The sequence below is a fragment of the Lepidothrix coronata genome, unplaced genomic scaffold (assembly GCF_001604755.1).
Source record: "Lepidothrix coronata isolate B3197 unplaced genomic scaffold, Lepidothrix_coronata-1.0 Scaffold296, whole genome shotgun sequence".
NCBI classification, from domain to species: Eukaryota; Metazoa; Chordata; class Aves; order Passeriformes; family Pipridae; genus Lepidothrix; species Lepidothrix coronata.
The window spans coordinates 283388-297761 of NW_016690476.1; the positions used below are offsets into that span (position 1 = coordinate 283388).

The 14374-nt window shown below is 41.6% G+C and overlaps 1 protein-coding gene across 1 annotated transcript in view; it reads right to left on the bottom strand.

The window, feature by feature from the left end:
• Window positions 1-4366: 4366 nt before the first annotated feature.
• Window positions 4367-14374, bottom strand: part of ROR2 (receptor tyrosine kinase like orphan receptor 2) — a 117753-nt gene continuing 107745 nt past the window's right edge. Inside the window, exons 6-9 of the mRNA XM_017837220.1 lie at window positions 12340-12654; window positions 10386-10631; window positions 8571-8773; window positions 4367-6897 (exon numbers count right to left, since the gene is read on the bottom strand). Coding sequence (XP_017692709.1) covers window positions 5455-6897; window positions 8571-8773; window positions 10386-10631; window positions 12340-12654 — 2207 coding nt within the window. The 3' untranslated portion in view covers window positions 4367-5454. The remainder of the gene's footprint in view (window positions 6898-8570; window positions 8774-10385; window positions 10632-12339; window positions 12655-14374) is intronic.

Here is a 14374-nt window from a genome sequence, read left to right on the forward strand (position 1 = left end):
TAATTTCCCTCCCCTAATTCCACCACTTTTAGAGTTGACAAAAGAACTTATTGAACAGATGGATTATTTCCAGTTTTAGACAGAGGTTTTAAAAGGACAGTTAAACCATCAGGTACACTGTAATTGAGATAAAACAAAGTTCCTCTTTCAGATCAATAGAAATGAGAAGTAGCTACACTGGATTCTGCATTCCCTCAGTGTCGTATTATTTTAAATTCTGACTCTCCTGGAGATTTACAGCCCTGTGAACCCCATACTATTTCCAGCTCCTGCCATAACCTCAGCTACATTACTTCCCCCTGCTTGTGCAATATTGCAGTGTTCAGCTAAGATTTAGAACAATACTTTTTCATTTTAAGCAATGGGATGGGGCCTGGGTCAGGGAGTGCACCAGGACCATCAGCGTGGGTGTCACAGGGGAAGCAGGAGTCTAACTGTGGCTGTGAAAACCCCCCCTGCAAGTTCTAGGTGGGGCAGTGCTCCATGGGGGCTGCTGGGAGATTCCTCATGGAAGGGTCATCCCTCCAGTCTTCTGTCACAGCCCCAGGGTACTGTGGCCAACTGGAAGCCAGGCAAGGACTTCACTTCACACCAGGACAAACTGGATTTGGATTCAGAGCTGCAAAAGATCTCACACAGCCCTGGAACAACAGCACATCACAGAAGGCAAGGGGGAAAAACATCCCCTAATGAACTGCAATGTGCATTTGCTCGTTGCTGGTTTGTGTCTGCAAGCACCTGTGTGTGCACACACTTCATCTGGCCCCAAACACAGAGCTACTGCCTTATATTCCAGCGCATTTTTTCCTCCAAAACCAGGCACATGTGCACACATACACACACAGGTGTTGCCCTCTACCTGAGGTCACAAAGCAAGCCAGGAGGCCCAGTCTTGTGCAGTGGAAACCCAGTGTTAGGAGACACCCCACCATGTATTATCTTGTTAGGAGACACCCCACCATGTATTATCTAGGAAGAAGCAGTGGTAAGAGAGTCCAGACACTACAAGTTTTCAACATAAAACATAGCACAAGACAGGAAGAGTAGGTGCAAAATGTTTTTATGGCATTCTTCTGGAAAAGAAATCCTGCCAAACCAACTTGCCTATATTTTGTCACAGTAGATACAGTACATTTTGCTCTAGAGAAAGGTCTGCCTGACCAGGTTATCACAGACTTGTTTTGTCTTGCCAAGCAAATGCATTTAGTATTGCTTAATAATCCCTAGATTCATATTACTGATTGAAGGAGTCAACAACTTGTCATATCTGGAAGCTGGGCAGAACTGAGAGATTATACAAGGTCACTTTTGGAAAACAAGAACAAAATTCAGTGTTCTAAAACAATGGAACAAAAACTCATTCACTGAGCCACATCACTGTTTGTGCTGCATGCTACTACTTTTCTAATATAACTTTTCCAGTATTTGAGAAAATCTCCAAAACTTGCCTCCTGTCATGCATTCCATTAACATTTATTAGATTTATCTATGGAACAGATACATTGTTGTTCCTTATAATATGAGCTTAGTCCCTTTGCTCAAAAAGAGGATGGTTTTGCCAGTGGATTTTTTTCTTCATATTTTGGGTAAATGAAATGCTGTTTTGGAGAACAGCCTGAAGTAGTATTTGCCTGTCTAGAAGAAGAGTTGCTGTCTATGCATGGTTAAACTACGACTCAGGCTTTATTTGTAGATACGACTGTGCTTGCAGCTGAGTGTTTTATCCCTATATCTGTTTTGGCAAACACCTCAAGGTCTGACATCTTTGAGAGTGCTCCCACTCCACAGGTGCTCCTGAGCTCTCTCCCAGAAACCATCAGACCTTTTCGCTTCATTCCAACCTGGCTGAAGTGAGGTGATTTTTCTGAACACAAAAGCTAGTGACATCTAATGAACTCCTTAAAAAATGTGAGAAAAAAAATTAAATTCACATATCTAATGAAAGTTTGAGGTACTATTACGATGAAGTAAATTCCCTTTGGTGTACTACGATGTTCATAGCCGTGGCAGATACAGGAAGCAAGGGATTCATATCTCAGCTGGGAGCTTGTTCCTCTGGATCAGTCTCAGGGAAATCACCAGATGAAATTAAGTGTAATGATATTTAGATGAAAGAATGAAGCCACCTATCAGAACTTGCACTGACTGTTTGTACTTATCAGTTAGTATTGCAGGTGAATTCTCTGTTCTTATACAGTTGTTAATACTGCAATGTTTATAGTTTTGTCTTCCTATAGTCTCAATGAGTCAAACATGAAAAGGCCCTCCAATAACCCAGTTCTCAGACAATATCAGAACAGGATTCAGATTTGACCTAGCGAAATATCTGTAGTCAGCTTCCCCACTCAGGATATGAACCCTTACCCATTTTTCCTGCCCTATGATTGCAAATCTATTCCCCTTCCTACCCAACTCCATCTGCTTCATACACTTTTGCAAACATGGATACTCCTGCCTTGTCAGTGGGCAGCTGTGGACAGTGCCAATGCTCTAAACACTTTTCCTATGGTCAGACCCTGTCTTCTTAGGAAAACCATATTAGCTGAAGCAGAGTAGGGCCCTAGAAACAAGAAAAAACTTTAGAAACCTCCCACAGTCTTGTCTTCAAAAACATGTTGCCCTCCCCTGGCCATCCAGACGTATTTCTTGCCTAGAAAAGCTGTTCTGCCACTAAGAAAAACTCTAGCTTTGCTAGACCTGGCAGGAAGAAGTAACTCTGAACGCCTTAATGAGCAGCACTGAGATGGCTTTGCTTGGCCCCAGCCCCAACCCTTCCCAACTTACCACCTCGACCCATCCACTTACTGTCTCATACCTTCCCTGCTCTCCCTTGGCCCTGCTTCCAAATCTTGAGGAGGAAAGGCAGATCCCGACTCTGACTAGATCTGTGCAGCAGACATCACAGGGAAGAGCAGCCTGGGAAGTTGCAGAACAGCAAGTTACTTCCAATCCACATGACTCAGAGCAGCCATTCACACGTTGACAGTGGTGCTGGTGCAGATGCTCACCTGAAGTGCAGTGGAGGTGTTTGCATGCTGTCACAGCTCCGACCCTGGCAGCTCAGAGAAGTGCACCCACATCAACAGAGGGGGAAAACCCCTCTCCAGTGCCATATGTATTACCAAGGCTGACCTTGAAAATTTTGTACCACTCCTTCATCATCACTTTGACAGCAAATCCACGTTATAGTGGGGATGGGAAAGTCGGTATAGGAGTCTGATCTGTTTTTTTCTACACAAAGTCATAATGCATTTTGACTATCAGAAATGGGCTGAACTTCAGACAGCTCTGTACAGAAGCTTCCACTGACTTCCACTTACTCATTTATTACATCTCTTCTCTCACTGACAAATCTGTGGTGTGACTGGACCAGTTACTCTACATTTACTCTGTAGTAAGTTAGCAAAGGACTAAAGGAAGACAATGTAGTTGATTAATCAAGTGCATTTATCTGAGAACACGAAACCTAGGAGAAACAAAGAACTTCACATAAATAAATTTCACTTTTTTTTTTTTTTAATTTATCCTTTATTTAGTAAAAGCACCCAAAGCTGCATTATATTAACACAAGTAATAAAGCTTTCATATTTTATTCCTACCAGTGCATTTCCAAATCCAGGTGAAATGCTGGAAATAAGTAATGCTGCCATACCATGAACACAGGGTGTAGATCACAATGATATACAACTTACAAGTGAACACCAATCTAATAAAATAAAAGGCTGTAGTTAGGTGTGAAACATGAAAGTTAAGGGATTTTGGCTGTTTTATTTCCACAAAGTACCATAAAAAACCCAGCGGTTGTAGGATAACATACTTAATCATACTTTTTGCATCACTTTATTGAATACTCCATGTTTGGATGTACAACTTATAGCTATAGTGTGTGTTGGCTACAATGTTACAATGAGAATGTGTATTGCTTGCATTTGTACAGAAAGGGTCATGAAATGTATGGACCTGTCTGCATGTTTAACAAAGTGAAACAGCAATACCATAAAACTTCATCATGTATGAATATTGTAAATGGTTAAGTTATAAAGTCATTCATTCAAAAATCCAAATATTTCAAAGAAAAACCATATATAAAATGCAGTAAAACATAAATTACATTTAAAGGTCTGTACATGATTCATCCTGCAAATAGAAGCACAAAAACAGCACCTTGTACAGTATTGCTTATTTTGGTCTTCTAAAGTTCAAAGATCATTTTTACCAAAAAAGGCAGGAAAAAACACGGTTTCACATGCAATCCAGCAGTAATTGTGGTAAATCAAGTAAGTCTATAACCCCGCAAAAAACCCAAGACTTTCACAATGTAGAAACATACATGTGGAGCCATTTTCTGTACTTGATAACCAATATCCAATTAAAGTTGGATTTATTAAGTTAGTGCACACCTATAATATCCCCTACAATATCCCCATTTTTGGTTAACAGTGTATTAAGGCTGTTTGCTGCTGAAAATACACAGCAGAGAAGGAATACTTTCATCCACAAATGCAGTCAGATGATCTCATTCAGAAGCTTCTCTCACAGTCATTCACTGGAAGTGATGAAAGAAATCCATCCTCTCTCCTCTCACGTTTTTCCACAAGATGTTGTGGATGCTCTAAGTTTATGTGAGTTCAAAATCATTTGGATAAATTCATGGTACAAAATTCCATCAAGGGCTATTAAGCAGAAAAAAAAAATAAAATAAAAATCCACTTCTGGATTGGGAAGTCACTAAAGTCACAAATTGCTGGAGGCTGGGGAGGTACCCTGGGGAAATTCTACAAGGGAAATTGCCCTTGCAGTCTGCCCCTGGGCAGACATTATCGATGCCCTTTCAAGTCATGCTACTGGGCTGGACAGACCTGTGCTCTTACTCAGCACAGTCAGTTTTATGTTCCTTTTCCCTACTTTTGTTGTCATGGTAATACAAACATAGATCACTACTCTCAACTTTTTTTTCTCAGACTCAAAAAGCAAACAACAATCCCATGTCCATTATTACATCAAAGAGATAAATACTACAAACTAAGCTGTCCATCACAGCCAGGGTGTTTCTTTATGCTTAGAGCAACTCTGCAACCATAGCTGGATTCCTTTTTGTGTTACTGGTTTAAGCATAATTCACTAGCATTACACTCACATATCATGATATACACGATGTGCAATGCTACTCTGCAATATGTTGCACAGCAACAGTACATATCTGAAAAGCAGCTTCTTTCAAGAACTGTAGGACAGTAAAAAAGATTAAACCCAGCAATTCTATACCATCGTATTTGCAAAATCCAGTGGTGGTAATGGTCAGTAAACCCGGTATATCATTACTGCTGCACTTTACATTGGTGTTGCTTTTTTAGTTTAGTTTTAGTCAGATCAAAATCACCCTATTAAGCCTAAGGATCTACTGTCTCCATGCATGGAAGCGATGTGGGGCTCTTACTAGTGAGGCCAAATTCCTTAGGCTTCTGATTGGATTTCTGCTTCGTCCATCTGCAGTGTGTCATTATCACCCAGCAATTCTGTTTCAGGCACAGAGCTCTCTTCCTCCTCCTCCTCCTGGACAGGATTCTGGGCAATATCTTCTGTTCCATTGTGTGTGTCATCTGTGCCTTCTGACAGCAGAGCAGCCCTGTCGGCCACCGACGCGTTGGAAGGCGCCGTCGTTACGTAGCCTGTGCTGGTGGATCCGCTCCCGCTGTGGTGGGAGCCTGGTTTGGGAATGATCTGGGGAGGCATCTGCTGAGGAGCCATTTGCATTGGAATTTGGACAGGATAAAAATTTGGCAAGTAAGCACCATAGGCGGGCATTGGCTGGTAACCATTGACTGGAATGTAGAGCTGCGGAGGTGGGACCATAGGTCTCATCTGGCCTTTCATTTGTATGAACTGAGGTTGAGGGAAGGCTGGAGTTTTCTGCTTTGGTCCAATGTATCTAGCATTGCTGACATTGCTAACAGGGCTTGTGCTGAGGGAACTTGTTTGCGTGGTGTTGCTCGCCCCAGAAGTTTGCGCTGAGCTGTTGTAGTTAGAAAGATTTCCCCATGTTCTTAGTCTGTTATGTATATCTTTAAATCTTGGTCTTCTGTTAGGAAATTCATTCCAACACTCCAACATCAAAGTGTATATCCACGTGGGGCAGTCATCGGGACACGGCAAAATCTGTCGGTTCCTGATCATCTCAATGACATCCTGGTTAGAATAACCACAGTAAGGCTGCAGGCCATAGCTGAAAACTTCCCACAACACAACTCCGTATGACCATATATCTGAATCAATAGAAAACTTGCCATACATAATAGCCTCAGGGGACATCCACCGGATAGGAAGAAGGGAGTTTCCCATCAGTTTGTAGTAATCAGCAGCATAAACTTCCCTGAAAAGGCCTAAATCAGATATTTTCACATTCAGCTTATCGAACACCAGTATATTTCTAGTGGCCAAGTCCTTGTGGACAACATGGTGGCTTGAAAGATATTCCATTCCTGCAGCAATCTGAGTCACAATGTGGAAAAAGTCTGCTGGTTCCAGAGTGGATTTTACTGTCTTGTCATCATCGGTGCTGCCAACATCTGAATGGGGAGATCTCATCACTAAGAACTCATGGAGGTCACTGTGGGAACAATAACTGAATATCATACTTATAGGTTGCTCCTTCGTCACTATTCCCAGCAAACAAACGATGTTTGGGTGCTGTAATCGTGATCTCATCATTGCCTCATGTTTAAATTCTTCACGAAGAGCCAGTTCTGCTTTGTCTTTAAGCGTCTTGATGGCAACAGCTTGTGTCTGTTCACCTGGTGCTGTACCAAAAAGATGACCCTTGTAGACTTTGCCAAACCTCTCCTCTCCTAGTTCCTCCATGAAACGCACAGTGGACAGATTAATTTCTTTAAGCTTAGCCTGAAATGAAGTAAAGACAGTCAGTAAAATATCATAGTGTTTCCTAAACAACTAGAATCTCTTATTAAAGCAAATCTCCCAGTGGCTAGATGTCCAAATGCAAGACAAACTGGGCTAAAATGACTTTTCAGGGTTTTTGTATATTCACATCAGTATATTGATTTTACAGTTAACCTTGAAGTGAGTTATAATATTATCAGAAGTGTAAATTGAATTGTGCTGCAAGATAATAAGTATAATTACTTCTACAAAGGAGTGGCCATATTTCCTGCAAGCTAAATGAATAATGGGTTCAGAGTAAATCTGGCAAATGATGACATCTATTAACTGCAGCTGTACTTGCCCTACAGACCAGCCTAGAGCTGCTCAGTGGAGGTCTGTCAGAAAAGCAGTGGCTGAGGAGGTGGAAGCCTCAGATTGAACTGAAACATCCATTCCAGCAGAAGAAGGAACAAAACCTCTCTCTTTCAGTTCTGCAGTAGCAGATCCGCCCTTTTCCCTCTGTTGCACTACAGGAATGGCCCCTGCCCATGGGCAGCAGTGTACAGTACCCCTGCTGAAAAACCTCACGTCAGCCCTGATGAAGAGGGGGGTGCAACTGGAGCAGAAGGAAGAAGGAATTTCTCCCTGGTACTTGAAGGAAAATGCTACAAGTCCAAGAGTGAGAAACGCCCAGAGCCTCCCTCCTGTAGCTGGGAGGGAAAGAAAGGGAGTTTGTAATGGATCCATCCTGACCAGCATGGGATGGAGGAGTCCCTGACAGAGCAAGGTGCAGCTGGCACAGCTTCACACACGCAGCACTGCAGCATGAGGGAGTAGGGCAGGCTGGAAAGAGGCTTTAACAGGTGATTTGGGAACAATCTCTGATTTTAGTGGCCAGCAGACTGTGGACTGGGCCAGAAAATTTGCAGCACAGTCCTGCTCAGCCATTAAACCTACCCTTTACACAAAAAATCAATCCAATTTGCTACAATTGGTCATATTCATCAAATATTCTACAGTTTCCTGAAGAGATGTTGTTCAATTGTTCCAAAGTGAGCACTGCGTTTTAGAGCTTGCATTTTGTAAATGCTGTGATTAAAAATTAAACATTAGCACTGAACAGAATTTCAGCACGGAGATCAGTTATTTGGCCCAGAAAATCCTGTGCAGGAGCTGACTTCTGCAGACAGGAGTTCAAAGCCATTTTCGTTTCACCATCCTTTGCGATACTCAGCCTTTAAAAACGTTGCACTCCATCTCAGCTCCCCATTCAGTTATGGATCAGAACAACAGCTGTCTTGAGCTGATGGATTAGACAAGAAACCCCACTGTGCACCACGCTTTAAACAAGCAAACTGGGCACGTCATTATCAGCAGCAAAAAGGAGCTGCAGGCTGCAGACTGGATCAGACATAACAACATTTCCAGTCACTGCGACAACAGGCAGAATGGTGACTGACAGGTAAGGACAAATGCCATAAAAAGCTTTGTACTGAAAGCTGTCACACAAGGCTGGGATTTCTAGATACAGCTAGCAGGTGTAAGGATTGTTTTTCCCTGAAATAGATGGCCTGCACAGCATGAAAATTAGGTCCCCTACGACACGGCTCAGTTTGAACAGACAAGCTGAGACAGTTAAAATCGTAACAGTTCAGAAATACACGGGCCTGAGCAAATAATGTAAGAAATACCTGTTTGTGTTGATTAATGAGAGGCATTTCCATGTCCTGGCTGGGAGATGCCATCAGCTGGCGACGCTGTGGTGTAGCAGCAGATGCCTTCTGCTTGTTTCTGCACATACACACCAGGAAGAAAAGGCAGGCTATCACCAGAGGAATGGCTATGCTGGGAACAAGGATGTAGAGGATTCCCATTTTGCTGTTGTCATGTGGACCTGCCGAGCACAGAAAGGCTCATTGCTTACAATAAGTATTTTAAAGACATTTTATAGTTAAGCAAATTATTATGACTATTAATACTATATTTTAAACAAAAAGCAAACCATATCTCGAAAACAGAAGTCACGCTACCCTCTCCCCCTTCTCCATAACTTTCCATTAATTATTTCAAAAAAGCTTGACTGGACATAGCAACTAGCAGTATGAAGGTAGACTAGGAGCTCCACGTTTAATGTGTTGACTGTAACAGCATTTGGTCAATTTCACCTTTTTTCTTGAGGCTTCCAGTTATGGAAACTACAGAATACAGACCAGAAAATCACTGCATTATTTTGTTCAGGGTATAAAAAACAAGCAGTCTCCGTGACAATATATAAAGCAGTGAACTCAATGTGATAAACCCCAGCACAACATTGCAGTCTGGCCCTCTCTCACAGCTTCAGCCATTTTATCAGCACTTTGCCCATTCTTTACTTCCACTGATACTACTTCTGCCCAGAATAAAACAAATCTCACTTCTCATTAGCAGAGATATTATTTGTTCTGTGCTTAATAAAATTAAAGTGCTTTTATGTTGAGTGAGACAGAAATGAAAGAGCCATCAATACACTTAGTAAGACTGTTCTTTAACCTTCCTAAAATTATTTTTGTCTTAATATTTAGAGACTCTAGAAAAGCACAGAGATGTCCAAAATGTTCTCTGGAACTGCCTGGGATGTTTTCTGTAACCTGTGGTTTTGCTATTTGTGGCAACTGCTTTCACCACAACCACATCCCAGTGTTATCTTTACACCACATTACACGCCATGTAGAAATTTATTATAAATGTCAAATCATGTTACTGTAAAAAAGTGAAGTAACTAAGAAATTCCATATTAGTTCTGAGCAGTTTTAAAGATCCAAGCAATCCACTTTTATGGCTTCCATGATATATACCTTTTGCTGCAGGAAACATGCTTTTCTTCCTAATGAAGCACGGTAATAAGTCACTTTGTCATGCCCAAAGACTGTTAATGTGTGAAGTCTGTACTAATACAGGGAACTGAGTGGAACACTATTAAGCTGTGAGAGCTGTGGTTTTTATTTTTGCAATCAGTTGTGCAGTACAGAGCCACTAGCAGCTAATGCAGGACTTTTCTGATAAGATCATCTCTTTTATGCCATCTCTACTTCTGCACTTCAAATGGTTTGTCTTTCCCACCAGGCATGGTGTTATATCTCCCTCTATAGGATATGAAAATCCTTGCTGCCTGCAAGATGTCACATAGAACAAAAGCAATATAGCCTTGAGTAGCATGAGCAAATCAAACACATATAGGTGTTTTCCATGTCCAATCTGGCATTTGACAAGTCAAAATACAAACTGCAGCATTATCATGAATTATTATCTCAGACTAAGCCTCCAATATGTAACCAAAAAGTGTCACATTATCTCAGTTACAAGCTCTGAACTCCAGAAAACATTAAAAACCACGACTGAAAACAAGGCTACTGCAAGTTAAACATTCAAAACCATAACCCCCTTAAGTGAATTGCAATAATCAGGAGCATTCAAAATTACACAGGGTTCAGAACAGTAGTAGGGGATAAAAGAAAGAGAATACATACTACAAGAAGGTATGTCACACAGTTCCATGCGTACGTTTTTATTCTTTGTGAAACACCAGGGACCATCCATCTGACCTCCAGGATTTCGACAATACGCATGTCCTCCGCCTAGCTCTGGAAACTGTGTGCTTGTCAGATCGTGGTTGTGGGGACTCTGTGAGTCCCAGAGCTGGCAAGTGTGGCCAGACTTGGTAACGCTGACCGTCCCTCTGTAGTCCGCTCCAGAGCCGTTGTAGCACTGATGATCTGCAACACAGGGTTTGGCAAAGTGTTTCAAAAACCCAAACGATCAAGGGACAGCAAGACCAAAACTGTTGAGGCCCACAGACCATGTATGCAAAAAAAGTACTTAAATTTAGGTGCTTCAGGGCTTAAACAAAAGGTGTTTGGTTTGAAATTTCAGCTCTGTGCGCTTTTACACCCAGTTAATTCTGCATTCTCTCTTGGAGTGTCTCAGCTCTGTGGCTACACACACACAACTATTTCTAATTTTAAATGCAAGTTGAGACAAAGGAATATGTATGGACCTTTAGCTACAGAACATGATAAATTAAAAAGAATCAGAAATGCGAGTTCCACTTCAGGAAGAGTCCTCAGATGCCAACAGTGTAAACATCTCACCACTTTTATTTCTCATCTTCCTGTCTTCTTCACACTGCTCCCTTTCTATAGAAATTAGTACTGTGTTTTCTAATGCCTCTTGCCTACTTTTCCTTATTTTCTTCTTTAGGAAAAAAAAGTATTCAGTCTTTTCTTCTCTTTAGATGCATCATTTTCATATCTGCTAACCCCACATCTTCATTCTTTTTTTGCTGTTATCCTCTCTTCATAGTCTTTAAATGCTTGTCTTCTACATGAATCATCTGAACTGAATCATGCATTTTCCTGCATGTTTGCAACATTACCTTCTCCATTTTTCTGATCTCTCCAGCCCTCAGGAATGCAGCTCTTTCAAAACCACCGTGTATTCAAGCTGCAGCTGTTCCACCAGCAGCAGCACCATTGGCTCTGAGGATCATGGACAACTTTTGCCAGACTTTTTATTGGTTTTGTTTTTATTCCTTTTGCTTGATATCTCTTCCCTGGCCGATTTGCCTCTGTCATGGTTTTCTCCATTGCTTCTACTTCTCAACTACACTATTAACTTATAAGCACATAGCTAGTCTTCCATGGCCACCTTTATGCCACAACTCCTGCTCCTAACTGTGGACTCAGACAATGAATATTTAGAATAATCTTATCACACTTTGAACTTTAAACAGTGTTGGTTTCTTGGGGTTTTCTTGTTGAATATTTTAGGGGCCTAATTGCTATGAAATGGAGTAGTCAGAAAAATCGTCCGAACATAATTAGTGACAACAGAGCAGCCTGCCTAATCCTGGATGTAGATATAAATTCATGAAAGCAGGATAAATTTTTTAACTCATTGTATGTGTGTAAATAAAGACAATTACACCCCACACACGATTTACAGGATTAATATTCTTGTGGATTTCCATATAGAAAGAACGAACATACTGTTTCATTTCTTAACACATCTTTCAGTGACACTTCAACAGACTGTTTGATGTTTACTGATAGGCAAACAGAGCTCACAGATGCATGTGGTGGCTCACCCAAAAAGGTAAGGTCTGAGCTTTGGATGGAGGAAACATGCTGCTGCCCCTTGCAAATCTGTATCAAACTGGCTGTGTGAACACAGAGTTTTATAGCCCAGGGCAGCTGACATAATCCTTTTTGGTATTGAGCAGCATCCTTTAGGCTTCCTTGCTGTCCTAACTGTACCTTACAACAGTGCAAGATCGTGGTCAGTGCTAACAAGATAGAAGCAGTGTTGTCCAGTACAGCCGTGCTTTCCCTACAAAAGGAATGGCTGATAAAATAGTCTTCCAGACTCAAGCCAAGGAAGCAACAAACTCTTATTTTTTCCCCGTGATGAAACACCCAGACTTACATCGGCTGAGCCTCTCCACAGGGATCCCAATCCTTATGCAGTTGGCAGCTTCCAAGGTGTCAGGTCGTGGGAGGTCCTCACACTTAGGCAACTGCAGCTGCATCAAGATGAGGGGGTTTGACCTAGCAATGTTGTACTCCTGCCTACAGAGATCGTTCTCCAGAACTTCGCATTCATCCCGGCACAGTTCCCGTGGCTTAGGGGTCCGGGAGCGCTCGTCACACAGGGGGAACACGAAGTGGCAGAAGGATGGGATGGCGAACTGGGAGCACTGGTCGGACAAGTGCGTGGAAGTGCCGATCATGGTAAACGCAGCTGCAAAGGGACAAAAGTACTGCTTAAGTACCGATTCGCAAAAAAACCCCCACGTCATTTGCCTTTAACAACTTTCATCTTTCCTTGAGGGTCTGAAAGCCCACTGAGCAACAGGTAAACGAGGCCATTTCTGCTGTAAAGGAGAGCTGACAAATGCAGAAAGAAAACCCAGCATCCCAGTGTCCCTCTGACTCCTTCACAGAGCTTGTAGGACTTCAGTTCTTAGGAAGTTACCCATGTGACTACCATTGCTCAAACTACTGGCCTTGGCTAATTTTAATTTAAAATCATAAAGAGCAAAGGCAAGATACACCTGACATGTTCCAAAGTTCCTAATTAGGTAAAATCTGAACAAGGATCACCTAACTTCTTCCTCCTGTAAACATTTTGATCAATAAACAAAGTGTTTTTCAAGTCTTGTCTGGCAAAAGGAAGTGTGCCATTGGTATTTAGGGAGACACTGTTATTAACAGGCATGAGAAGCCTAATGGGCAACAGTTTGGGGAAAATGAATGCAGTGAGTCCCAGCATGCTGATCACATTAAGATGAATGTCATAATGAATCAGGAACATAATTCTCCCCTTCAGCTCTCAGCACCTACAAGCTAAAATTTATCTCAAAGTTTCCTTGCATGTTGCAAAGAAAAGACAAATATGTGTGCGCATCATGTATCTGGTGCTGAGTCAAGCTTTAAATGTAGGAACATTTATTCACCCAGTAAAGCATAATTTTTGAGTGAGGTTTGCTAGACTGCATGTTCCACCAATTCAGACTGTAAAAACAGAGGAAATGTCATTCAGCAGCCTATTTACAACCTACAAATAAATTCTTTCCCTCTTGTCCCCCTCTCTCCTTTCAACCTTTTGATTTCCTGCTGGCACATGCTATCACAGAGTCTCCTGCCTCTTCCTAAACACCAAACATGCAGTAAGCAGCCCCAGATCCAGCCTTTCATACTGTTTACACGTTTGTTTATAATTATTCAGAAATATTAACACAGGAATATAACTATTTTTCAGTCATGTAGGGAATACTGCATGCAAGCACAGCATTAGGCCTCAGAACGTATCTGTGACACATACTTGTCCCAAAGACTAACAGGGAAAAAATAAAACTGGAAGACTGAAGTAGTCAGTGTCGACTATTTGAACCCCCACACTAAATTTTGTGAAGGCATTGCGTTACAGAATTTCAATCGACAAAGGGAACAGGAAATCCAGAACGAAAATTCCCCACAGATGTAACCTTGCTAAATGTTCCTGGCATCGGGCAGTAGGTGTCACCACTTCCCATGAACACTGGAGCACAAACTCTTCCATCAAAAACTGTGTTTAGGAGGTACAGGCAAAACTATAAGCAAAAGTTCAACAGCAGTTATTCAGTACTTTTTTTTTTTCCTTTACCTAACAAGGTACTGCAATTTCAAAAATACACTCTCATTTGGGCAGAGAACAGCCAGTCTTGCATTACTTGTTTTACATAAAAGTCATAAGAACCAATAATGCTATGAAATCCTCAGGATCAGTTTCACATTTGGTGAAAGCATTTGGTATGACCTTCAGATGTAGATAGTTTGAAAATGCTGCATTATTAACAGATTAATATTACGGCCTAGCTAGGCACTGGGTAGCTCTGCATGGTGGTTCATAGCATGTTTCTGAGAAAAAACAGTCCTTTCAAAAATTCTCCTCAGCTCCAGAACAGTGAATTCCAGCCCTC